The sequence below is a fragment of the Acinonyx jubatus genome, chromosome B4 (genome assembly GCF_027475565.1).
Source record: "Acinonyx jubatus isolate Ajub_Pintada_27869175 chromosome B4, VMU_Ajub_asm_v1.0, whole genome shotgun sequence".
NCBI classification, from domain to species: Eukaryota; Metazoa; Chordata; class Mammalia; order Carnivora; family Felidae; genus Acinonyx; species Acinonyx jubatus.
Window position 1 is genome coordinate 93200818 of NC_069387.1, and position 27677 is coordinate 93228494.

General features: G+C 38.5%; 1 protein-coding gene across 1 annotated transcript in view; it reads left to right on the forward strand.

The window, feature by feature from the left end:
• The window catches only part of KCNMB4 (potassium calcium-activated channel subfamily M regulatory beta subunit 4), a 62798-nt gene extending 36692 nt beyond the window's left edge, over positions 1 to 26106 (forward strand). Inside the window, exon 3 of the mRNA XM_015063657.3 lies at positions 25569 to 26106. Coding sequence (XP_014919143.2) covers positions 25569 to 25737 — 169 coding nt within the window. The 3' untranslated portion in view covers positions 25738 to 26106. The remainder of the gene's footprint in view (positions 1 to 25568) is intronic.
• Positions 26107 to 27677: the final 1571 nt, after the last annotated feature.

Below are 27677 nucleotides of genomic sequence, written 5' to 3' on the forward strand. Positions count from 1 at the left end.
GACAGATAGATCCTAATTTTTAAGAGATCATTGAAAGTATGTTTGTCCTATAGTATATATGTTTAAATTAAGTTTACCCTTAGCATTTTAGAGGAAGATGGACATTATGGCCTGACCTGAAATTGAAGAGAGTGCTCTTTAGAACACAGTTTGAAAGCCATTAATATAGAAGATTAAAAGCAACCAATTAGACTAGGACTGCTCACTTACTTAGGGCTTAGTGTTCTTATCTATAAAATTTGATAGACTGTTAGATTAAATGATCTCTAAGATTCCCTTAAGCTCTTGAATTTTATGGTTTTGTGATTCTCTGATTTTGAGGGCTTGTACAATTACAACAGTTTAAGATGCTAGATAAAATCCAAATGGTGAAAGAGAAAGAAAATTAGCAAAGGACTAAGTGGTTAACTGTCTGGAGCCATTTAATGGGGGAGGAGACCATCTTCCTACCTCCACAATAATTGAGTTTCATAATTATGACACTGAGTCATTGAAAAAGGTTAAATTTGGTTCAGTGTACTCTCCTTAAAAGGTAAGGAAATGTGTAATGCATTTTTGGAAATATTTTTACCAATAATATTTTAGCACTGTTGTTAGTTTTTATTCAACTTAAAAGGTTAAACTTCAGTTATTTGGAAAACTCACTTATGTGAGTATTTACTTTCTCTCCCCTAGAAATAAACAATATCATTTTAGGGGCAACAAAGATCTTCTTGCTACAAAATAGCTCATCATTCTTATATCATGATTTTACCCTTTTCAGTGTCCTAGATTTCATCCATCAAATTACCACCACTTCAGTCATTTACTCTTTCATTTATTCAACAGGCATTTATTAATCACCTGCTATGTACCAGGCAGAGGTGGTCAAAGATAAGATAATAATATTTTATAGGAACTCACTGACTAGTAGGAAAGACATTTATGTAAACAAGTCATTGGAATACAGTGTAGTAAGTTCTATAATAATGGGGAGATCTCTATCTCTATCTCTATCTCTATCTCTATCTCTATCTCTATCATCTATCTTATGAAAAGTTTGGGTTGAATTTTAAAGAATGAGTAAAACTTTTCGAGATGAATGAAGACCAGGGAAAGCAATTTCAGGGAAAATGATAGCATGTTCAAAAGCATGAAGATTTACAGTATCACGGGCAACTGGAAGAATATGTAAGGAGCTTCATATGCTTGGAAAGTACATTTAGGGGGAAAGTATAGATGAACCTGAAGAGGTTGAATCATATATGCTAAGGGTTTGAGACTTGATGTGTGGTGGAAGAATGTGGACAATCACATTTGTGTTTCAGAAAGACCAATTTGGTGGCTGTGTGGAAGATGGTTTTGTACCAGCCTGGACAAGGGGTGAAAAGAGCTTGGGCAAAGGTGAAATTAATGGAGGAAAGAAGGGAGGGAATGGACACGAGACTTTAAGGAAGTGGAATCCACCAACTTACAGATGCGCATGATGCATGGTAGGGCTGCAGGTTAAGAAGAAGAGGGAATTGGATGACTCTGGCTTTCTGTCCTGGGTGACTGTTGGAGGCAACATCAACTGGGGGTTTCTGGGAAAGCTTCTTCTTTCCTGATATAAGTACTACTGCCTCCTTTTTCCACTCCCTTTGTTCTGGCAGAAAAGTGGAGAGACATGGCTTGATGCCAGGAGTGCAGAAACCATTGGGCAGCTTTGAGGTGATAAGCATGAGGAAGGACGTCCATGTGTTGAGGAGAGTAGAGCAAAAAGATAGAAAGAGTCAGCCTTCCGGCACCATCATTGAGCAGCTGCCCCTTCCCTGGCCTGCTGACCTCTGGATTTCTTGTTGTGTGAGACAGACACCACTTACATGCATGTATACATGCCTCTACGTATATTTATAACCAATATGGTAAAAAACAATTGGTCAATTGTAAGTGAGTCTTGCAATGTCTTTGCATTTGTTTTTGACTTCTGAGGCCCTAAAACCAGATTTCTTTTAATATATTTATATGACGAATTTGTTTCATTGGCTTCTAAGTTTTCCTTTGGTTTTTTATAGGACAAATTACTAAAAGGAAAAGCCTCGTCTTTACTGGCAGATCTCTTGGGATACAGATGGGGGGGAAATGTGTATATAAAGATAGGAACTGATAATTTGAACAAATTCCATAGGGAAATTTTATTGAGTTGTGGATGAATTACTAAATACTAGACTTGATATTTGGTAAAAATGCAATTTTTAATAGAGCTTTTTACTTTGGGTTACTATTTACTCTGAAAAGTATTTCTTATAATGTACCATTAAGAGACTGGTTCTGTAGTAAAATTTTTAAAGAACATATTGGCTTTCTCTTTAGACATTGAATCCAGTGATATAGCTTGAATCTTAAAGAACAAAACAGTGAATCTGGAATCTTACCCAAATTGAATCTTTTCCATATACATTTGTGTCTAGTTACATATTAAGGGAGATTACATCAGAATTGAAAACTCTCTCTAGTCTCAAAATTTGTACTTTTTAAAAAAAAAAGCAGTGATTGCTGTGGCTTCTCCAAGTATGCCACGGGATACGCGTAGAATTCATCGCAGAATTTTTTCAAAGTCTGACATCCCAAAGGCTGTCCGTGACTTATAAACCTGAGGGTCTGTTTTCTGATGGTCATTCAAAGTGTTTTTATACTTGCAGATTAATCTTCTAACAGCTTTTATCATGTGGCAATAAAGCAAAGAATTTGATGTTATTAAATCACTCTTCATTTAAGACTGTGGATGCAGCCATCAAACAAAGCTCCGGGGGAATCTAGTAGGAAAACTACAAGAACCGTAGGACAAGTAGGTCACAGAGCACAGTGCCGTCAGAGGGTGGAATGCAGGGCAGGGCTGTGCATCAGGAGACTTCAGTTCTAACCATAGCTCTCTTCGTGACCGTGTGTGTGACCTTGGGCTACTTACTGACAAAGCTTGTGCCTCAGTTTCGTCTAAGATAAGATGGGGCCAGAACTAGCTTCTAGCACAGGTAGAGGGTATCCAAACCTGGGTGACAATCTAGTCATTCACTCCAACTCAAAGTGAATCCCTGCCACAACATTTTTTTGAAAAGATTTTCCATTTTCTACTTGAACATGGTGACCATGGACATCACCTCTCCCTAAAGAAGCCCATTCTAATTCCAAACATTTTTAGATTTTTTTAAGTTTATATATTTATTTTTCATGAGAGAGAGAGAGAGAGAGAGAGAGAGAGTGGGGGGAGAGGGTGAGAGAATCCCAAGCAGGGTCCACTGTCAGCATTCAATGTGGGGCTTGAACTCACAAACCGTGAGATCATGACCTGAGCCAAAATCAAGAGTCGGATGCTTTACCAACTGAGCCACCCAGGAACCCCTGCAAACAATTTTAATTGTCAACAACTATTTGGGAAATATCTAGCATAGGCACCTTCATAGTGACAGAAAACAGATTAGAGGTTGTCAGGGACTGGGGGAAGGGGGAAATGGGAGTTACTGACTAATGGCTATAGAATTTCCTTTTGGAGGGATGAAAAAGTTTTGGAAATCGTTAATGATGACAGTTGCACAACATCATGAATGTAATTAATGCTACTAAATTATATATTTAAAATGGCAAATTTTATATCATATATATTTTACCACATTACCAAGATGAAAAAAATTTCATCTTGGGTAGTGCTACGGTCTCAGTTGGAACATAGAGCATATTATCTGAGTTTTACAGCAGAAGAAACAGTCTTTAAGGTCACATGGCCAGGGAGGAGCAGGCTAAGATCTGAACCGAGACCCTGATCCTCAGACAGTAGATGTTCTCCGGTCTACGCTGCCATCACTGTTGTCATTGTTTACGATGCTCTTCTTACTGTGTTTGAAGCTGGCCTATAAAGGGGAGGCTAGAACATTTTTGCTACGATTGTTAAATCTAGAGACTAAAGTCAGTTAATGGGGCCTGACATAGCATTGTTTTGGCAGCCACAACACATTGTTGATTCATGCAGGGCTTATAATTAATCAAACTTACTCCTCCCACATCTGTGTTATATATGCTATTCTTTTTTTTTTTTTAATGTTTAATGTTTATTTATTTTTGAGAGATAGAGCGTGAGCGGAGGAGGGGCAGAAAGAGAGGGAGAGACAGAATCCGAAGCAGGCTCCAGGCTCTGAGCTGTCAGTACAGAGCCCATCATGGGGCTTGAACTCACGAACGATGAGATCATGACCTGAGTTGAAGTCGGACGCTCAACTGCCTGAGCCACCTAGGCGCCCCTATACATGCTGTTCTTAAAACAGGTTCCCCCTGCCCCCGCCATTTCTAAACTTGTGAGAATGGTGTTGTGGATTTAAATGCAAGAATTTAAAATCTATCCCTGTTTAAATATATATTGTTGCTTTTTCTGATTGTTCCACTCTCTTGTGGTTATTTTGAATCTTGATTCTGGCACATACCATATTTATTATTTCTTTGATCATAAAATGTTATCGTAATTGTAAATCAAAATAACTTCGAGTCCCTTATCCAAGTTATTGGTAAAAATACCGGAAAGGACTGGGTCACAGACAGACACCTGATTGTTTAGCTGCTAGTCTTCCCCTGGCTTTACTCAGTAGTGACCAACACCTTCATAGAGTGTTTGCTCTGTTCCAGAAACTGTTTAAATGCTTTATACACTGAATCTCGTTGAGTCCATACAACACCCCTAAAAGACATTACTGCCATAATCGTCACTTTAAACATGAGGGAATGAAGCACAGAGTTGTTAATCAACTTGCCCAAGTCACATGGCTGGCAAGAGGCAGAAGCAAGATTCAGACCTATGCACTGTACTTCCAGAGTCCATATTCTTTTTTTTTTTTTTAATTTTTTTTTTCAACGTTTATTTATTTTTGGGACAGAGAGAGACAGAGCATGAACGGGGGAGGGGCAGAGAGAGAGGGAGACACAGAATCGGAAGCAGGCTCCAGGCTCTGAGCCATCAGCCCAGAGCCTGACGCGGGGCTCGAACTCCCGGACGGCGGGATCGTGACCTGGCTGAAGTCGGTTGCTTAACCGACTGCGCCACCGAGGCGCCCCCAGAGTCCATATTCTTAAACACTCTGCTGTACTGCTGCCGATATCAGCCCAGGATTCCAGTCCATATGGGATAGGAAAATATAAGGGACTCGATCAATTCTGATCAATGAAACTACTATAAGATTCTTTGAATGTACCGTTGGTGGCAAAATAATATGCAATGCCAAAGGATTTGGGCCTTTGTATACACTGTGTCTTCTTCCAAGAAACTTAGATTCTAAACTCCTGTTCTTCCATGTCTTCTCAAAAGATAGGTCTTTTTATTTCCCAGGCACGCTTAAGTACTCCCCTTTTATTACCTGTGCCCTATGTACAAATATTCATTACATTTTGAAGTGCATTTCAACGATAAGCAAACGACAAACATTTACAGAGCACCTAGCATGCGTGCCTGGCGTTGTGCTGGGTAATGGGACTACAGACATTAGCAGACAGTGTTCCTGCCGTCCAGCCTATAGCCAGCCAGCGAGAGCCACCGCATAAGCATAGCCCCGGTGCCTGCCACGTTGTAGGTGTTCTGCAAGTGTAGTGTTGTGGAATGGCTAACTGGAAGAGAATGAGAACCAGGAAGATCTTGTAAGATGCTCAAATGTGCATCTTTAAACTGCTCTTGTGCTTTAGATTAAGAGAGGACTTTTTCTTTAATTTTTATTTTATTTTATTTTATTTTGAGAGGGATAGAGTACATCAGGGGAGGAGCAGAGAAAGAGGAAGAGAGAGAATCCCAAGCAGGCTCTGTGCTATCAGCGCAGAGGCTGACCCAGGGCTTGAACTCAAGAACCGTAAGATCATGACCTGAGCCAAAATCAAGAGTCAAACGCTCAACCGACTGAGCCACCCAGGCACACCAAGAGAGGACTCATTTCGACCATCATGGCTGTTTACTTAATGAAATTGTAGGGCCTCTGGCCTTTATCTTGGTGTTGTGGTCAGCTTAGGCTAAATTATGCTGTGGTAACAACATGAAAGTGTGTGTAGCTCATAACAACGAGCTACCTGTCTGTCTTGGGTTATTAGCAGCTTTGCTCCATGCTTCAGGACCTTGAAGGCCTAAAGGATTGGCCCCTATCTGGGACATTAATATTAGTCTCATGGGAGAGGAAAAGAAAACAAATTTCCATAGGAATACCCATGCCTATAATTTTTAGTGATTTTCAAACTCTTTTCATGTTTAGTCCAACAATCTGATGGCCATTTACATGTATTTTCTTGAGTTTTGAATATTGCATGTTACCACAGTAAAGTCAAGTTACTGGCACATCCAAGAGAAACTTTGACATTGACTGACAGGGTCTTCTTAATTAGTCAAATTTAAAAAATTCTGTTGTACTGTAAGTCATCATTGTGTTACACATATTTCTCCATACAACTTCTGTTTTCTAAATGGTGATTTATCAATTAGGAAAAGAACTTCGCAATTAATTTGACTACTTTTACTGTGTAGAAGTATTTCAGTATATGTTCAATGTACTTTTACCAAGAGAAATAACCGCTTAACAAATTATAACAAAAAAGAATATAGAGCTATTTTTCATGTACTCTTTACTATACATTTTAGGAGTTAGGATGAATGATTCATTGCTAACATATTTCTATCTTCCTACATGCAGCAACAAAGTATATATATGCTAATTTTCTAATTAAAAACCAATAATTTGGTGCATAATACATTTTAATAAAGTGGGTTCTTAACAATTGGGAAACTTATAGAATGATGATATTGTAATAGGAGGTAGCCCTGTTTCCTTTGAGCTTTTCCCTTGAGCTTTCCTTTGAGCTTTATATAAATAAAGAAGAAATGCAATTCACTTTTCCGCCACCCAGGATACATTTTTCAGATCTTCTCTTCGGAGCTGCCAAAATAATGGAGCCATGCTGCTAGGAGAGGTGTATGAAAGAAAATAGGTTGTGGTAACTGGCTAATTGTCTTCATTGAAGATCTAATTATAAGGAATTGGTCTTCACCAAATCAGACATTAATGATGATATCCTAGGACTATGTTGTGGGATGGGATACAAGATCTTTTTCAGAGGTTTGGGGAATACAGAAGGTCTCTTCACCTGCCTGGGCTGTTTGGTATTGACTTCACTAGGCACTGGCTGCCTTTGCTAGTGTGCTCAATGTGGGACAGCACTATGTGTGGGAGCAGCAGGGAAAAGCATCTAAGTGGGGGTGGGGCAGGTGTGAATTGAAGGAGGAACCACCAGTGACAGTAGTTATGTGCACAGGAGCTGATTGGACAGGCTAGCGATAGATATTTAAATACCTAAGGAGGAAGAAGAGAAAGTTTAAAATGACAAAGAATAGTGAACATGGTCACTTTCTCTTAGAAATGTTCTGAAAATAGTTGTCACGATCTGTAAGAATACAAGCAGATACATATGACTGTTGATGCAAATAACTCTATGGTGTTTACAATTTCAAACAAGTATATGTAGACTTTGAAAGAATTCCTATGAAGTCTAAGATCTTCCTTTCCCCCCCTCCCCCTCCCCCAGATTTGCTTAACTAAAACTATGGCTTTGGATTTTCATTCCCTTCTTATTTTCTTTCAAAGTTTCTTTATTTATTTTGAAAGAGAGAGGGGGAGGAGCAGAGAGAGAGGGAGAGGGAGAATCCCAAGCAGGTTCTGCACTGTGAGTGCAGAGCCTGATGCAGGGCTCAAACCCAAAAACTGTAAGATCATGACCTGAGCCAAAGTCGGACTCTCAACCAACCAAGCCACCCAGGCGCCCCATTCCCTTCTTGTTACACTAACATTTATGGAGTTTTCACTTTGAGCTTAGCACAGTGTGCTGCTCTTCTAGGTGTGGGGAACCACTGGGTAAAAAATCCAGGCTTTGTGGAGTTGGGCAGACCCACTGAGACCACGATTCTTTGTGGGGGTATTTGCATTTGAGTCATGAGTGGGTGGGGGGGCCCTTATTGTACCTACCCTACTGATATTTTACCAGTTAAGGAGGGCCTGCCATCTTGATTTTACGTCAAAATCACGGGGAACATGTTTCTCAACCTCCTTTTTTAAATGCCACATTTCAACTGCACACAATGTGCCCAGTATTGTTCAGATGGTAAGAAGACACGTTGACATTTGGGGGGATTCCTTACCCGCCTTATTTCCTTGAGAACCAAATTCTGAAGCTCTTGCCAACTTTACAAACACCCAATGGAATCCCTGCTCATATGCATATTTTGGGTGCATCAGTATGTTTGTCATTTCTCCCTGGAAACGGTTTCTCACGCCCACGTTGCAAGTGTGTGATCTGTGATTATATCCTCTGCTAGTTTGCAGTGTCCTCTTTGCCTGGAGCAAGGGCTGAGAACATGATTTAGCTTAGAGAGATGATAGAAAATGTGGTTGTTAAAGTGATCTTTCAGACAAGTCTTTTTATATGTGTGCAGTTACTATGCTGGGTGCAACCCATGACTTCCTTCTCCTGAAACAGTGGAGTAGGTTTGAACATCAGGATCTTAGGATCATGGTTATTGAATGGATATAGAAGACACTGGCTCAACTTTTTGAGCCCTTGGGTATCATCTTATGTAATTTCAAAGGGGAGCCTCTACCCTGTTTGAAGATTTTGAGAAAAAAACACATAATTACTTTGCTCGGTGACTAGCCTTTCATTGTGTGCAGGCTTTTCTATAATTAGAGCTTCTCTCTTCTACTTTGGTTTTGGCTTCACAAAGTGAATAAGAGGCCCTGTTGTTTTGTCTTGAACAGTGAGGAGAATGTTGGGATGTCATGATTTAATTAGTGCTGTTGTTTCCAGTCTCTTTCAGCCCTAGCTTGTTGAGGAAGTCCCTTCTGTATCACCATATTCTCGGACATGCTAGATTACAGTGTGTTTCCTTGATGTTTAAGAATTAGTTCCTCTAAATAAGGAATTGAAAAACAGAAGGGCATTTTGAGCATTAACGTCATAAATCAAACATTTTCCATTTTCTGAGGATGTTTCTCCAGGAATAGGTATTGCTGAGATGGAAAATGGGCTCTGAAAGACTTCCTTTGGGAACATAATGGCCCACTCTTAAGCTTCCCCACTTCTTGCTAAAAACTGATTTAATAATACATTTTCAATCTTCAGATATGAGAAAAAATAATTGTATGGGATAATGTGAGTTTTTAAATAGTAAAATGGATTAAAGAAATTATAAAACTGTTTTTATAAAATAGAAATAAAAAGATCAGGAATCAACAGTATTAAAATGACATGAAGATCTGGCTAAACTATATACTTATTACTTCTCTTTCCACATGTGGAAATTCTACCTCACTTTTTAAATTCAGAATTTAAAAAAAAGAGATCTGAAGGATAGCTAATGGAGAGAAAGTTTGGGAAGGTCAAACTTACGACGTAGCATATGACTGTGGTTAAAATTAATACGGAGAACCATTAGTGACATATTGTTTCGTGAAAGATCTGAGTAAAAAAGAATCAAGAATCTTTGAACACTTGGTAAGGAATAAAATTTAAAAGGGAATTGCAAAGATGTACTACTAAGACAAAAAGTAAATCCTGTAGTAAAGAAGGTGTCCATTCCTTAGGGAGGATTCCAGTGATGTATTGTATTAAAAGTTTCAAAGTTCCATGACTGATTCGATTAGGGGCAGCAGGTGGTAAAGGAAGTAGTGGAGCTCTAAGCAGGCAAAGGCACAACGGAAGGAAAATGTTGTGGATGAGAAAAAAGAAAAGTGTTAATATCTCTGGGCAGGTGTGTTTTATAGTGAATGCCTTTATCATAATAAAAGGACAGATGTTGGGAAAAGATCAAAAAGGTAAACACTCTTTAGCCTTGATTTGTATCTTTAATTGAAGTAGAGTTGACACACAATATTGTATTACTTTCAGGGCACAACATAGTGTTCCCACAATTCTATACATTATGAAATGCTCAGCACAGTAAGTGTCCTTACCATTCGTTGCCATACAAAGTTATTACGACATTATTGACTGTATTTCTTGTGCTGTGCTTTCTCATCCTTGTGACTTATTTATTGCATAACTGGGAGTTTGGACCTCTTAGTATTTTTTTTTATAACTCAGGTGGGGATAATAGAAAGGAGTTTATCATCTAGTGCTTTTTTGGGGGGATGCTTCTGTTGATGATTTAATTGTGAATGACTAATTAGGGCCAGGGGTAGAAGACTTGTGTTAGTAAAGAACTCTTTATAATATAAGATAGCAGGTTATGGTAGTGTGGTTGTCTAAATACTAGCTCCCGAAGATGTCCACATCCTAATCCCCATGGATTTGTGTCAACATACCTTATTACCTTACAACACTATATATGGTAAAAAAGACTGCAGATATGATTAAGTAAAGAGTCTTGTTATGGAAAGTTACACCCTAAATGTAATCTCAAGGTCTTTATAAGAGGAAGAGAGGAGGGGTAGTGGATGTGATGATGGTAGCAAGAGTGATTCCAAGAAGGGGCCATGAACCAAGGAATACAGGAAACTTCTAGAAACTGGAAAAGGCAAGGAAATAGATTCTCTTCTGGAGCATCCAGAAAGAACAGTCCTGCCAATACCTTCAGATTTCAGACTTCTGACCTCCAGAAAAGTAAGAGAAGAAATTTGCATTGGTTTAAGCCACTAAATTTGTTACAGCAGGAGTGAAAATATACAGGCAGTAATTTATAGAGAGGTCTAACAGGTAGTAATTTATAGAGAGGTCTCAGTGTAGCTGACTTTTACAATGAATGTCTGTGAGCTTTCCTTCAACTCTTAAGCTTTGAAAATGCCACAGATTTTCAAAATCTCTGGTTCCGTGTTGTTACATTCTGTGGGTAGACAAATTCATCTCTCCCAAGTTAGGAAACTTGGATATGGGCTTTATTTAAGGCTATAATGAAAAAACTCATTTCTCTCCCCACTGTGTGTCTTTACTCCTCATACAGAACACTTCACTTCTTTTTTTTTCACCATGAAATTTATTGTCAAATTGGTTTCCATACAACACCCAGTGCTCATCCCAAATACCCATCACCCACCCTCCCCTCCCTCCCACCCCCATCAACCCTCAGTTTGTTCTCAGTTTTTAAGAGTCTCTTATGCTTTGGCTGTCTCCCTCTCTAACCTCTTTTTTTTTTTTTTTTCTTCCCCTCCCCCATAAACTTCTGTTAAGTTTCTCAGGATCCACATAAGACTGAAAACATATGGTATCTGTCTTTCTCTGTATGACTTATTTCACTTAGCACCACGCTCTCCAGTTCCATCACGTTGCTACAAAGGGCCATATTTCATTCTTTCTCATTGCCATGTAGTACTCCATTGTGTATATAAACCACAATTTCTTTATCCATTCATCAGTTGATGGACATTTAGGCTCTTTCCATAATTTGGCAATTGTTGAGAGTGCTGCTATAAACATTGGGGTACAAGTGCCCCTCTGCATCAGCACTCCTGTATCCCTTGGGTCAATTCCTAGCAGAGAACACTTCACTTCTCATCACCAAATGTGTAGGATTTTTTTTTCCCCATACCAAGTGATTCTCCATAATACCAGCCAGGTGTTCTACAATGTAAATCAGTTCTGACCCTATCTACGGGAAGATAGTAATCAGATCCCACAGGTAAAGGGTTCAGTCCCACAAGACTGCCCCCCGACTTCAAACTCCAGTTGTAAGTATCGGGTCCCTAGGTTACCCACAACTTTTGTCCAACGTGGCTACAGATTAGAGGTTCCCATGACTTCCTCCTCAGTTTGGATTAGTTTTCTAGAGTGGCTCACAGAATTCGGGAAACATGCACATTTACTAGTTTGTTGAAAGACATGACAAAGGATACCTATGAACAGCCAGATAAAGAGATAGAGTGAGGGCTGGGAGGGCTCCCAGTGTAGGAGCTTATGTCTTTGTGGAGATGGTGTGCGTCACCCTTCTGATGTGCATGTGTTCACCAGACGAGCTCACTGAACCCTGTACTGTTGGGATACTTATGGAGGCTTTGTCATGAAGCCATGATCAATTATGAACTCTGTTTCCAACACCTCTCTAGAGAGATGGGAGATAGAGGGAGGACAGTGGGGCTGAAAGTTACAAGCTTCTAACCATGGCTTGGTCTTTGTGGAGACCAGCCCAGCCGCCATCCAGCAGCCCTTCAGGTGCTCTCCTAGAGTCTCCTCATTAGAACAAAAGATGTTCCTAATTCTCTTATCACTTAGGAATTTTGTAGGGTTTTAGGAGCTGAGTTCAGGAACCAGCGGCCAAGACCAATTCAGATGTGTCTTACTATCTCACAGAGGCTGTCTATGTTGTACATGGTTTTATAGAAAAATGCTTTCCACAGAAATACCCTCATTTTCTCTCCTGAGAAGGGTTTTATTTCCCATTTTACAAATGAGGCAGCTGAGGTGTAGAGAGATGAGTGATGGGCCCTAAGTCAGTGGAGACTCCTACCCGCTGTGTTAGGAAAATCCAAATCTAGTGTTATCTCTGGGGACCCGCAGCTCCCCCATTAGACCTGTGCGTCTCTGTCTGGAGACCTCATTGTGTTGAGGAAGCAGTGATGATGTGATGAAAATTTCATAGAGCCGTATTCTTTCCACTTTAATGAGAAAAGGAAAGGTGGGAAATCAGTCCTGTTTTGGAAGTAGAAACACTCTTGCCTGTGGTTCCCCTGTAGCCAGTAGAGGAAGTCCCTTAGACGTGTCATCTCTTACCATCTCCCGGCTGTCCTGGGTTTCAGCTGTCCTGGTTTGGGTCATAATGTGTTTTAATAATAACAAATTTGTTATTAAAATAAAATGTTTTATTTTGACTAATAATATGTTAAAGATGAAATAGAATAGAAGAGTATTTGTCGTCCATGGAGAAGAGAAGAAAAATGAGAGCTGATTAGTTGTGGGTTCTCTCTGTGAACACTGTGTCATTTGGCCTAAGAAGGGAGCCTGTCTGTTTTTGTTCTGATTCTTCCTTTAAACCCAGCTTTAATTACCTTTTTCATTGTCTGCAACATTTCTCCCTGGCTTCCTCTTGTTCTGATTTTGTCTTCCTGACCGTGTGCCTGTAGCTTCGTGTCACTGTTGTTTATTCACCCTTGGTTCTGTGCCCTCCCTTCCATCTCTCTTTAATTTTTTTAATGTTTAGGGCCAGAGAGAGGGAGAGAGAGAATCCCAAGCAGGCACCACGCTGTCAGCACAGAGCCTGACACGGGGCTCGAACCCATGAACTGTGAGATTGTGATCTGAGCTGAAATCAAGTGTCAGACACTCAACCGACTAAGCCACCCAGACGCCCCTGGAGTGTTTTTGGCTTACAGAAATGTTTACGTTTCTCTTGTTGGATCATCTGTCTTTTCTTAATGTCTTTTGCATTTTATGTCTTACTTAGAAAGTAGGATAATCAGAAACTTGCCAAATTTAGGAAATTAAAATATAAGACACCAGTTAAATTTTAATTTCTGATTAACAGTGAATAGTTTCTTAGTATAAATAAGTACAATAGAATACTTAGAACATACTAATACAAAAAAAAAAAAAAACAATCGAAACCCATTTTTTTTTCTCATTCCAAAGTTATTTTCTATAGCTCAGGTGTTCTTCTAGAGCATTCATGGTTTGTTTTGTACAACTAAGTTTTTGATATGTCTGGATTTTCTTTTTTTTTTTTTTTTCTTTCTCTTGTTTTTTGGAAAGAAGAAGATGGGGAGCAAATTTTTTTTTCTTCAAATGACCAGTATTGTCCCAACACAATGTATTGATTAATCCATCTTTTTCACACTGATTTAAAATGGTATTGGATTTTCACTTTAAAATTGAAACCACAGGGACACCTGGGTGGTTCAGTCGGTGAAGCGTCAGACTTTGGCTCAGGTCGTAATCTCGTGGTTTGTGAGTTGGAGCCCCGTGTCGTGCTCTGTGCTGACAGCTCGGAGCCTGGAGCCTGCTTTGGATTCTGTGTCTCCTTCTCTCTCTGCCCCTCCCTGCTCATGCTCTGTATCTCTCTCCTTCAAAAATAAATTTAAAAAAAAATTTTTTTAAATAAATAAAATTGAAACTACAAAGTACATACACAAGGTGAGAACTATTATAAGAATTATCTTTGTCTCAAATAGAAGAATGTAGGTTTCTTCTTTTCTCCAGTATATCTGCTTAAATTCTAAATGTAAGCAGTTTGGCCAAAGAATACCTGTGGCCCTATGTGAAATAAATAATTTACCTGGTAACTCAGAGACGCCACAGACCAAGCTGCCATGAAGAACAGTAATACATTTCTTAAGAAAAGCTCACAGGAATTGCTGGACCAAAACCGTCATCTGGTTTACAAAATCCTTCACTTCTCTGATGAAATCAGCCAACTGAAAGTCATGCTCTCCTTCCAGCATTCCCGGTCACTGACGCAGGTGACTCTTCCTAAGCACCTTGCGGGGGCAGGTGGGAGAGGAAGGGGATTTAATATAAATTTAATGCCATTTCTTGCCTCATCTCCGAGAATATCTAGATAATTTAAAAATCCTCTTTCCATTTTTTTTTCCTGATAGAAGAACAACAAATGTTGTATAATTAAAACCTTCTTATACCAACCTGCTCTGCCTCAGAATAAGATGGATTCATTGGTTTGCTTTTTTTTTTTTTTAAGACAATAAGTCATAAGCATCTTCTTGATTTGCAGGCCTTGCCAGTAACCCCTCTTTCTTTCTGAGCACTCAGGAGACGTCTTCTCAGGCAGGCAATATCTCTAATAGGCTCCTTACCTCAGGGTTCTTCGAATTAGGTTGGGAAAACAGACAGATATAAAAAGTAATTACCACACAGTGTGAATAAAACTTTAAAAGAAGTGTGTTCCTCTGGGAGCTCAGGGCTTCAATGGTTTCGCCGGGCCTCTGCTTTATAAGACCTAAGACCTTGTACTTGTAAGGACAGCCATCTTAACTATTGGAAAAGAGTTGCTAAACCCAATCTCCAATTGGGTAATTTAATGATGTTAAATGATGGCTTGAGAGAAAAATTTAGGGGTAACTTCTATTTGTGGTTCTAATCAAGAGATTAGTGTTGTTGATTTTTTTTCCTGATGCACGTATTAGAATTGAAAGGAATCATTTGCTGGTTAGACCTATTCTGTTTCTTCCTTTAAGCCGCCTGTTATAGGACCAGAAAGCAGACTACAAAGGTATAGGAGGCCCAGGGGGAATGAAGACATCTATACCAAAAGAAATTATAATTTGATTAAAGGAATTTCCTGTGACTTCAACCAGACAGTCGTAGACTGTAGAAGATATTTGCAAATGATACATTACTGCCAACATTTTAAAATCATCTTCTGAGTTGTGAGCCCCAAATTTGTAATGATAATCATTATTATTACCACCCCTTACTGAATATTAAATACTCACTATTAGGCAGTCATCTGCTTAAACACTTGGCAGACATTGTCTCATTTACTCTTCAGGACTATCCTGGAAGGTAGATATTATTATTCCCACTTTATAGATGACAAAATTAAGACAGGGAGGGATTAAGTATTTCTTTCCTTTTTTCTTTCTTTCTTTCTTTCTTTCTTTCTTTCTTTCTTTCTTTCTTTCTTTCTTTCCTTCCTTCCTTCCTTCCTTCCTTCCTTCCTTCCTTCCTTCCTTCCTTCCTTCTTTCCTTCCTTAAGTATTTTTCCTAAAATCATGTTAGCAAGTTGTAAAGCCCATATTTAAACCCAGGTTTAACGAAAGATCATGTTCTGAAATACTCCCCTACACTTGCAAGGCTACTTAGGACTTACCATCAGGGTGGACTTAAGGCACAATCTTTCCTATTTAAAATTAATTCAACCCTTCATTGCTCCAAAATAACACACCTGCCAGTTTGCTGTATATCTGGCCAAAGGCAAATGTAAATTTTTCTCTCTAGAAACTGCAGTTCTGGGGCTTGATTTAATTTCCTCCATGAAGAATAGTCAGGCTTGACTTATTAAATTAAATATTATACAATTAAATATTATACAATTAAATATTACAGCTGTAAGTTCACCTAATTGGAGAAGATAGTTAAGAAAATGTAAATATTTATAACATTTTTACATCTATAAACAGCCTTTCATCCATTGATAAGAACCATCTGCAGACCAAAGCTGTGATGTTGATATAATACTTCTCAAACTTTTAAAAGCCCTTATCACAATATCATTGCTGAAATCAAGTTGGCAAAAATGCACTCATGATAGAACAAATCATCGTAAAGAATACTGCAAAGGATCTCCGTGTTCCGGTCTCCGTATTCCCACTGTAATTTATACCATAACTTGATACAGCTTTCAGATTAGCTGTTCAAGTACCTTCCTGTGGTCATTTAAGAAGACAAGCATACTTTTCTGTTGCCAAGGTTTTATAATTGCTTCAAACAGCAACTAAACATATTGGCTAATTACTCTCAATAAGGACAGCTTTATGCCAAAACCAAATTCAGTGTTTTTATCATTTAATCTTCAATGTCTTTTGGTAGAAAAAAATCTTTTGAGGTCTTTTAAAAATCAACAATCAATAGGTCAAGTCAGTATTTTCATGGGATGCATTTTAATTCAGTCTCCTTCTAGAAAGCTCATAGCATAGAGTATTGCTAAAATTGAAAACATTTATTGATACCCACATCAAGGTTTTCCAGCTTAGAAATCAGTGGTCAGCAGTTCCTGCCTGAAAACCTTCTATGACATAGTCTCCTCTTGTGGCATCTCAATTAAATATCTGTTGATACAGGCACATGAAAAGATGCTCAACGTCACTCCTCATCATCATTTTGATTTGAAATACAAATCAAAACCACACTCAGATATCACCTCACACCAGTCAGAGTGGCCAAAATGAACAAATCAGGAGACTGTAGATGCTGGCGAGGATGTGGAGAAACGGGAACCCTCTTGCACTGTTGCTGGGAATGCAAATTGGTGCAGCCGCTCTGGAAAGCGGTGTGGAGGTTCCTCAGAAAATTAAAAATAGACCTACCCTATGACCCAGCAATAGCACTGCTAGGAATTTACCCAAGGGATACAGGAGTGTTGATGCAGAGGGGCACTTGTACCCCAATGTTTATAGCAGCACTCTCAACAATAGCCAAATTATGGAAAGAGCCTAAATGTCCATCAACTGATGAATGGATAAAGAAATTGTGGTTTATATTCACAATGGAGTACTACGTGGCAATGAGAAAGAATGAAATATGGCCCTTTGTAGCAACGTGATGGAACTGGAGAGTGTTATGCTAGGTGAAATAAGCCATACAGAGAAAGATACCATATGTTTTCAGTCTTATGTGGATCCTGAGAAACTTAAGAGAAACCCATGGGGGAGGGGAAGGAAAAAAAAAAAAAGAGGTTAGAATGGGAGACAGCCAAAGCATAAGAGACTCTTAAAAACTGAGAACAAACTGAGGGTTGATGGGGGGTGGGAGGGAGGGGAGGGTGGGTGATGGGTATTGAGGAGGGCACCTTTTGGGATGAGCACTGGGTGTTGTATGGAAACCAATTTGACAATAAACTTCATATATTGAAAAAAATATATATGTTGATACATTTGAGACTTTAGAGAAAACTTTCAAAGGCTGTCTGAAACCTAGCTCCAATAGACAAAATAATCTGGGAATGAATGCATGTCAGGTTTTCGGTTTTTGTTATAAAGTATCATTTTGTCACTTCCATGTCAGGACTCTAACCTGACAGAAGACGCTCCCTTCAACCAGCCACATAGAATGCTTGTCAGTGATTCCAGTCTTGAACGATTTGCTCTTAAGTTATTGTCAAAAACCAAGCTGATACATTTGATATTTAAAAAGCATTAAGTCACTTATTTCCAGATGTGAGTAGTCATTGGCATCACCTGGAAAACTGTTTAAAACCTCAGTCTGATTCAGTAGATCTAAGACCTTGGAATTAGTATTGCAAAAATTCCTCACATAATTTCATTAGCTAGCTTTGTAAAGCTGGTCTTAGCCTTTCACATGTGTTACACAGATTACTTTATGTAAAAATACACACCATCTCATTTATTAAGTGTAGCCCTAGCAAAGAGTTTGTTCTGATGAATTAGCATGCTTCCTTTTTTTTTTTTTTTTTTTTTTTCAATCTAATGGCAGCTGTGTAACTCATCTCTGTTCTTTTTCCCTTGGGTACTGGGATGCTCAGAGGTTAAGTTCCACTTATGCTTAAAGCAGGAGCTTTTCTTAGCTTGGACTTCCTTCTTTTTTTTGTTTTTTTCTTTCTCTCATCCTAATTACATTGTATTTGCTCTTTACTGTCAGTTTAAGGGTTTTATTGTACTTAGGTCTTGTTTTTATTGTTACCTCTTTAAGATTCTTTCAAAAAGTAGGTCATGTTATAAATAATAAGCAAGGCTTAGAGCAAGAATAGAGAGGACCTATTCAGAAGATTTGGAGGATGAAATCATTACATTTTTCATGTCATTTGGCTGTGCTTCTATGCCAGAGGCCTGGCATGTTGGACTGACATTATGCCTAAAGAATTATGTTATGGTTGTGATATAATGAAGCATTTATTGACTTTAAGATTGCAACAAAATACATACATAAGTGCAAGTTCCTGTAATGATGTAGTATATTGTTTCTCAGGGAAATATGGATAAAGCTGACAACTAAAAAAGTTTTTAAGGTTTATTGAGTACCTGATATGCAAATGTAGATCATTGATATATATCTACTCTAAGAAGGGTTTAATGAGTGCTCTAAAGATTGACAGAATTTAGCAAGATAAAATAAATTAGCAACATGTGCAGAAAATAAGACAAAGCATGAGGGGTCTGACTGGCAAAAAAAAGTTGTATGATCTTGCTAAGGCAGGCCAAAACTTGAACTTTCTAGCAGTCTACATGAACATGAAAAGGAAAGTTCTTAAGTAATAAATCTAAAAAGATTTCTACTTCCTGTAGGATCTCATGGATCATCATCTTTCCTCTTCACTGGTACAGTTACCATCACGGGACACTAGTAACTTATTATGCAGTTCAGATTTTTACATGAACTGGTTGAGATAAGTTAAAGTTTAATTTTCCAGCCTAAAAAAAAAAAAAAAAAGAGGTCACCATTTTCTCTCACTGTCAGTGAACAGAACAGGTACTGAGAATTAGAAGAAATCTCATTTGGTGAGGCAAAGTCAAAGAGAATATATTTTTTATATTTAGGATGACGTATACCAAATTTTTGTCTTTTTTATCTGGTACAACTAGGTCTACTGCTAGCTGATAGGGTACCTTTTTGCCAATTAGCACAAAAGCCCCCTCCGAGCAAATCTAGTATCAGGGCTGGATTTCTACCTCCCATGTTACCTCCATTACCCCTCACCTCACCCCTTCTCTCCTCCAGTCTTATTCCAGGACATCTTCATGCACCAAACACTCTGCACAAGAGCATGTGACAGCCATGACATTAACCTGGACATAAGAATCAGTTAAGACAGTTTCAGAAACAGCCAGATAAGTAGCTCTATGTTTCACACCAATTTTTTTTTTTTCTTTTAAACTATTAGAGCTTTACACAGCGCTTCCTGAACTTGATTATGTATTAGAATCACCCAGGAGCTTCTCAAAAATGCAGGTATCTGGGTCCTACAACCCCTATTCTGATGTAGTCAGCCAGGAGTTGAGATTCAAGAAGTTGCATTTCAGCAAATACCAGAGGGGGCTGGAATTCGAGAAAAGCCAGCTGAGGGGTAAATAAATAGTACAGGTTTGAAAGTCATACAGATAGGGTTTCCGAATCACTGTGTCATTATTTTAAGTTGTGTAATCTTGAGTAAACTAATCTTTCTTTGCCTTAGTTTCTCTTATTTTAAAATGACAATGAAAAATTTGGCCATCACAGGGTTATTTTAAGGATCAAGTGAGATTAAACACTCTATCCGAGCACCTGAAGGGTAGTAAACACTTAACAAATGCTAACTATTTAAGAATGTACTCACAGTGTACTTTCAAGGCTCTATTCAGGGTAGGTCCAACCTTTAGGAAAGTATTTCTAAGGGTACTCGTAGCACTTCTCTTGTTTTATGACACTTGTACCCACCCCCTCTTAGGATTTAAAAGTGCTTGCTATTAGTATTTTTACACACCCGAAAGAAAATACCTTGTTGACTTCTTTGAAGTCCTCAAATACAGAGTAATCATCCTTTTTTTTTTTTTTTTTTTTCATATTGCCTACATCCTCATCACTATCCTGATTATACTACATCGTATTCAGATCTCATCAGGCCATTTATCTAGTTTGCCAAATATTGAAAATGGTAATTTTTTAAAAAAAAGTTCCCCTTCAGTCCTACCATTATAGATTTATGGAAAACTGAATTCTAAAGCCAAAGCTGCCTCCTAAAGTTGGAGGGAACTGGGGTAGTGGAGTGCTTTAAATTAAGACACTAAAGTCCCAGTTAAATGAACCAGACTTTAATTACATCACAGGATCAATTTAAAGATAATCTCAGTAAATCCTATTAACTGAATGATGAACTTAAGCATTGCTATGCTGAGAAATCATTTTTTCCTATAGGGGAGGAAAAACTTTTCCCTCTACCCTTCTTAGATTCATAGGCTAGGGCTCTGTAAATTAGACTGACAAAAGACAGATTAAGAAGAGAAAAACAGAAGTTTATTAACATGTGCATCATGTGTACATGTGGAAGCACTCAGTGATGCATAGCTCAAAGAGGTGGTTAGAACTTGGGCTTATATAGCATCTTTAAGTAAAAGGCAATACAGGGGCGCCTGGGTGGCTCAGTCAGCTAAGTGTCTGACTTCAGCTCAGGTCATGATCTCACAGTCTGTGGGTTCAGGCCCCACATTGGGCTTTATGCTGACAGCTTGGAGCCTGGAGCCTGCTTTGGATTCTGTGTCTCCCTCTATCTCTGCCTGTCCCCTGCTTGTACTGTCTCTCTCTCTCTCTCAAAAATAAATAAACATTAAAAAATTTTTTTTTAATTTTTTTAAAGAAAAAGGCAATACATATTTAGAGAAGTGATATGACAAAGGAAAAGGACTTTGAGTTTCTAGGGCAGCAAAATGTCGAAAGGTAAATATATGGGGAAACTGATGGAAAGTAAGAGCTAGTTAGGAAAATTTGTTATATAATTTACTCTGGTGCCATTTTTGGGCTGATAAAAGTCTAGAATTGTCTCCAATGATTAACTTTTGTCCTTCCTGGAAGAGAGAGGAAGAAAGGCACCTTTATAAATGTATGTCTTGCTTTTAGGCAAATAAGAGGAGGGCAGAGAGCTTTTCTTATCTCTGTCTCTTTTCAATTACCTTCAGCTCAAAATAACCTTATGCCAAAGTGGCATATTCTGCTACCCTTCCTTCCCATTGAAGGATACTATGGGGCATCTTAGAACTGTATGAAATGGAAACAGACAATTATTTGTAAAGAAATATGAACATTTTAATATAATATTTCTGCCTCAAAGACTGCTTTGAAGCTGCTACAGATTCAACATAGCTATCTCCAGTGAATGATGTTTTGTCACTTGAAATATTAAAATAAAATTTTGCCCCAAGGGCTCTTATAGCAGTTGGAATGCCAAGAAGTTTCTAAATAAAACAAATATCTGGGTCCAGAATTTTCAGTTCTTATTTTCACTCCTCCTTTCCTTTTTACTCACATTCTTTTTTTATTAAATGTTTCAGGAAATATGTATAGTGGTTCCAACCACCTTCATCTGTGGCTATTTTCCTGGTTCAATTGTACAGTATTGTGATAAAGGATTTAGTATCATTAATAGTGATTCAAGAAGGAACACAAAAGACAATACTCAATGAAGCACTTTACTGGAAAATTAACCGCAAAACACTTATGGAAATTACATGCAAATTACTTAAAATAGTGTTAAAAATACAAGTCCTTACCCCCCCCCCCTTTTTGCCATTTTCACTGTTTGTAAGCATACAGTTCTGTGTATTAAGTGCATTTACATTTTTATGCACTCTCACCCTTTTGGTGAAGAATGTAGTTCATCTTTGCACCAATAGATTCTGGAGGAATAGAACTGTCCAAGAAAGAAGGGGAAGAGAGCGAAGGGGAAAAGAAGGTGGGAAGGAAGTGAGGGAGGAAGGCCATCCCAAGACAGATTAAAAAAAAAATCAGTAATACTGCAGTTTATCTTATTTTATTTTTTATTTGAGTATAATTGACATACAATGTTACATTAACTTCAGCTGTACAACACAGTGATTCAAAAGTCTATATGTTATGCTATGCTCACCACACATATAGCTACCATTTGCCACCATACAACACTATTACAGTACCATTGACTATATTGCCTAGGCTCTGCCTTTCATTCCCATGACTTCTTCATTCCATAACTGCAAGCCTATACCTCCTACTTGCCTCTACCCATTCTGCCCATCCCCCCTGCCCCAAACACCTTCTCTCTGGCAACCATCAGTTTGCTTTCTATATTTATAAGTCTGACTCTACTTTATGGTTGTTTATGCTTTTGTTTTGTTTTTTAGATTCCACATATAAGTGAAATCATGTGGTATTTGTCTTTCTCTGTCCTACTTATTCACTTAGCATAAAACCCTCTAGGTCCATCCATGTTTTGCAAGTGGTAAGATCTCATTCTTTTTTTATGGCTGTATAATATTGTATATATTTCCACCACATCTTCCTTATCCATTTGTCTATCAGTGGACACTTAGGCTGCTTCCATATCGTGGCTATTGTAAATAATGTTGCAGTAAACATAAGAGTGCATATATCTTTTTCAATTAGTGTTTTTCCCCCCATTGGGTAAATACCCATATTGGATCATATAATATTTCTACTTTTAATTATTTGAGGAACCTCCATACTATTTTCCACAATGGCTGCACCAATATATATTCCTACCGGCAGTTCACAAGGGTTCCTTTTTCTCCACATCCTTGCCAATCCTTGTTATTTCTTGTCTTTTTGATTTTAGCCATTTTTACAGGTGTAAAGTGATATTTCATTGATGTTCTGGTTTGCATTTCCCTGATGAGGAGTGATGTTGAGCATCTTTTCAGGTGTCTGTTGGCCATGTTATTTCTTTTTTGGAAAAATGTTTGGGTCTTCTGCCCATTTTTAGTCAGATTATGTAATTTATTAATTAAATTTTTTGGTGTTGAGTTGTATAAGTTCTCTTTATATTTTGGATATTAATCCCTTATTGAATATGTCATTTGCAAATATCTTCTCCTATTTAGTAATTTGCCTTTTTGTTTTGTTGATGGCTTCCTTTGCTTTGCAAAAGCTTTTTATTGTGATATGGTCAAGGCAATCTTGAGAAAGAAGAATAAAGCTGGAGGTATCACAATTCCAGATTTCAAGATGCACTATACTACAAAGCTGTAGCAATCAAAACAGTATGGTACTGGCACAAAAACAGACACATAGATCAACGAAAGAGAATTGAGAACCTAGAAGCAAACCCATGCTTATATGGTCAATTAATCTATGACAAAGGAGGCAAGAATATACAATGAGAAAAAGACAGTATCTTCAATTAATGGTTCTGGGAAACCTGGACAGCTACATGCAAAAGAATGAAACTGGACCACTTTCTCACACCATACACAAAAATAAACCCAAGATGGATTAAAGACCTCAATGTGAGATCTGAAACCGAGAGAGCTTTTACTTCCTTTGCACACTCTGGTGGGGGTAGCTGACAGCTGTGAGTTCTTGTGGCTGGGAAAATAATGGTGGCAGTGCTGGGGGTTGGGGTTTTAAAGACTGTAACATAGGACTTAATTATATTGTGCCCTGACTGTATTTGGACCTAGGCCTCTACTGTCTACACTCAAGGCTTAAGGTTCTTGAAATTTTGCATGGATAACATGTTGAAGCAGAGACAGTTTCCCGGTCATCAGTAGCAAGTGGTTATTTAGCAACATCTATGTGTACAGTAACAGACAATGACAAAGTCAAGGGCTTTCCAGGAGAAAAGGATATGTACATTAACATGTATCATAAGTTAATGATAGCACAAGTCTTGAAGACAATGTGTTGCTACAGGAATTCAGAAAAAAGAGTAACTTCTGCGAGCTGGAATGCTTTTTGCTTAATTGTTACAATGACTCTGCATTTATCTAGTACAAATTTTAACTGAAATAATATGAAATAAAATGTCAATAAAAATCTCACTTAATGTGCAAAATCTTAAGTGATATTATGCACAAAAAAGGGACAAGGATTATGTAATTTCAAAGCTAAGCTGCAAAACTGTTAATGCTGCATGATGGCTGCATTATAGGTAGAAGAGAAATACCCAACATTCTTTGTCAATCTTCTGGAAAAATTGATCTTGAATTATGAAAGCTGTGATCAGTGAGAGCTCCTCAAGAAGGCATTTCTTTGTTAAATGCACTGCCCTTGTACTCTAAAGCTTCTGATGTTCTTGAGGGCAATTGAATTAATTGTTCTGCATCATTTTCTTCCTTGTTTGGAGGAAGCACTGCTACTCTAGGATAATAGAACAAACCTGGGGCGCCCGGGTGGCTCTGTCTGTTGAGCATCTGACTTTAACTGAGGTCATGATCTTACAATTCGTGAGTTTGAGCCCTGCATCAGGCTCGCTGCTGTTGACATGGAGCCCGCTTCAGATCCTATGTCACCCCATCTCTCTCTGCCCCTCCCCCACCTGTGTGTGTGCGCTCTCTCTCTCTCTCTCTCTCTCTCTCTCTCTCAAAAATAAATAAACATTTAAAAAAATTTTTTTTAAATAGAACAAACCTTCCTGGGGATGAAATGGAAATATCTCACAAAATGTAAACCTCTTGTATGAAAGCTAAAGTCCCAAGCTCTCTCTCTAATGGCCAGAGATGAGAAATCATGGCTTGTGGAAAACATCTCATTTTTACTTCTTGAGAATGAGACCAGTGCTGGAATTGAAAGCGGGGTCCTGTGTTGGTAAGATAGAAATATATTGCTAAGACTTTGCAAAATTTATCAAGAAAGTAGTCAGTAGTTTAAACTGATGACTGATCCCACCCAGAAGCATGGAAAAATGCACTAAATCTAACCATTTCACTCATCTGTTCATTAATAAAAAACCTTCACATAATGGAGCTGAGTTGACCTGAAGACTACACCACAGATCTTTCTGACTAAATTCAAACAGCGACTTTATTATTTTTATGAATTAAGATCATTTGGGTCCCACCTAAGTGCTGAGGTCTACTTTGGGTTTGAGAATGTCAACCCACAAGTAATTTTTTAGACTGATTCATGCCACTTTGACCAGCATTCATTAAAGGGTGAGTGAGAAAATGGAATATGTTAGACAACTTAAAATGCAGGAAAATAGTAATGTAAAAGATTGCATTTCACAACGTGTAAATTATATTATAGATAATATGCAAATTTGTACCAATTACTTGATTCAAGACCTCAGAACTTTTGGTAATGGATTTGAACCTCAAAATACAGTATTTATAGCCAGAGCATGGTCTTCACTTTCAATGATTATTCCCTTTGGGCTAGAAAGCAAGCTGAGCTCCAGGGTGTAGATTTATGCCATGTCAAGGCAGTTGACCACTCTTTCTTTCCCATTCTCCACTGTCTTGCAGACCAGATGATGTGCTCCTTCATCGCACGCATGATGAGATTGTCCTCCTGCATTGCTTTCTCTGGCCCCTGGTGACATTTGTGGTGGGCGTTCTCATTGTGGTCCTGACCATCTGTGCCAAGAGCCTGGCAGTCAAAGCAGAAGCCATGAAGAAGCGCAAATTCTCTTAAAGGGGAGTAGTCTTGTGGCAAGCAAAGCACAGAAACTGCGCTCATCGGCACACATCTACCTGCGGAGGCTGTTTCCTGGTGCAGGAGATGGAAGGGGCTACGAGAGGTCTCTGAGAGGCTCCTCCCTCAATGGCAGCAGAGACCGGCACAACTGGAAGACTTGGAACCTCATAGATTGTATTCCATGTGTCGTAGCGATGGCTGAAGGGTCAAGCTCTTAACCGTATGGAGTAACCATTTCAGAAAATCCTATAAGAAGTTAATTTTCTTTGGAAAGTAACAGTATATAATTGTACAGTGTAGTATACAAACCATTATGATTTCTGCTACTTAAAAACATTAAAAGAGAGTGGTCTGTGTTCTTTTCTATTTCTTTTTTTTTTTACGTTCAGAGCACCACGGTTTGAAAAAAGGGTCTCGGTTTCATTTGATTCCGCGAGATGAAACTTGCACTTAGAGATAAGGACCCCTGAACAAGTCTTGACCTCACAGTACGATCCCCAGTTTCCATTATTGAAGAATACCTTTTGACTCCTGCTTGAAAAAGGAAAACTGTGCTGTTCCCTCAGTCTCCAGTCATTTCTGTGACTCTTCATCAAGGGACCTTCAAAGATTGGGAAAACATATCTTCCAACACTTCCCTTTGCCTCTCCGCTATTTTTCAGCAAATTATCTCTTAAGAGAGGGAGACGGTTCTGAACAAGGTGTGTCCTAGCTCTAAGAGCACTGAGCTCCTTCATTCACTCGTCTATGTCACATTCGACGGATCTCATCTCTGTGCAATAGAATGGACATGATGTGAAGGACACGTGTCAGCTTAGTTAACTGGTGTTTTCGTTCCTTTTCTCTTTTAGCTCAGAAAAAAAAAATACTCAGAATCAGCTCAAGTATTTTGTTTTTATTTTCTTTGTCTTTGCTTTAATGTTTTCAGTACTACACGAATGCCGCTGCAGGTGTTTGCTTGGACAAACCTGGAGATGCAACCCAGGGTTCATCACTACTGCTGCTGAGCTTCCTGGGCCTTTATCACGAGGGCATTGGGGAGACTGTGCTTCTTTGCATCTGTTGACAAATGCAGATTCCAAATATCAGTCACAGGTATCGGTGAATATCCTACTTACCCAGGTAGTTACCAGACAGAATCAAACCTTTGCGTCGATGAGATGTACATTTTTAGTGAAGGAACAATCGGATGATATGGTTCCTTCTTGCTCTCTTCCATTATTCTTCAAACATGCTTCTATGAGAATAAAGGCAAACTGGAATTTAAGGACAGTACTCGCTTAGGGTTCTAGGAAAGATACATGTTAGTGGAATGATAGGCCTCTGACTTTTAGTTCACAGACTGCTCTTTCCTTAATCTTAGAATACAAGTCATTGACAGAGCCATAGTCTTCTATGGAAGGGTGTTGGAGGAGTGTGACCACCTTTCTCGAATGCAGTGTTACAAGTTTCATTGTGAAAAAGGCCTTGAACACACCATCGATGATATCCTTTGAGGCAGCTCCATCCTTTGAGACTTCAGTGCCAGTTTTCTGTTACAGCATCCCTGTTGTCTTAGCAACACCGTGAACCGATCTGAAACACAGTTACTCGAATGGAAAGCCGAGAAAATCACCATCTTTGTGTTACATAGTGGGAGAGGAAGTCTGCTTTATCCATTTAATCTTAATGCAATAATCTATGATTAATCAATTACAGAGAATAGATAAAAATAGTGCATGGACATATGTGATGTGTAGGGAAAAAGGAAAATTGGTATTTATTGATCTGAGTTTTCATTTATCAGTTTGATACTCATACGTTTGTGTTAATTAATGCCTCCATTTAGACCCAAAGAGTATACATGACTGTATTCTATAGGTTGATTTTTAAAGTATTTTTTTAATGTTTATTTATTTTTGAGAGAGAGCAAGTGAGTGAGGGGTAGAGGGAGAGGG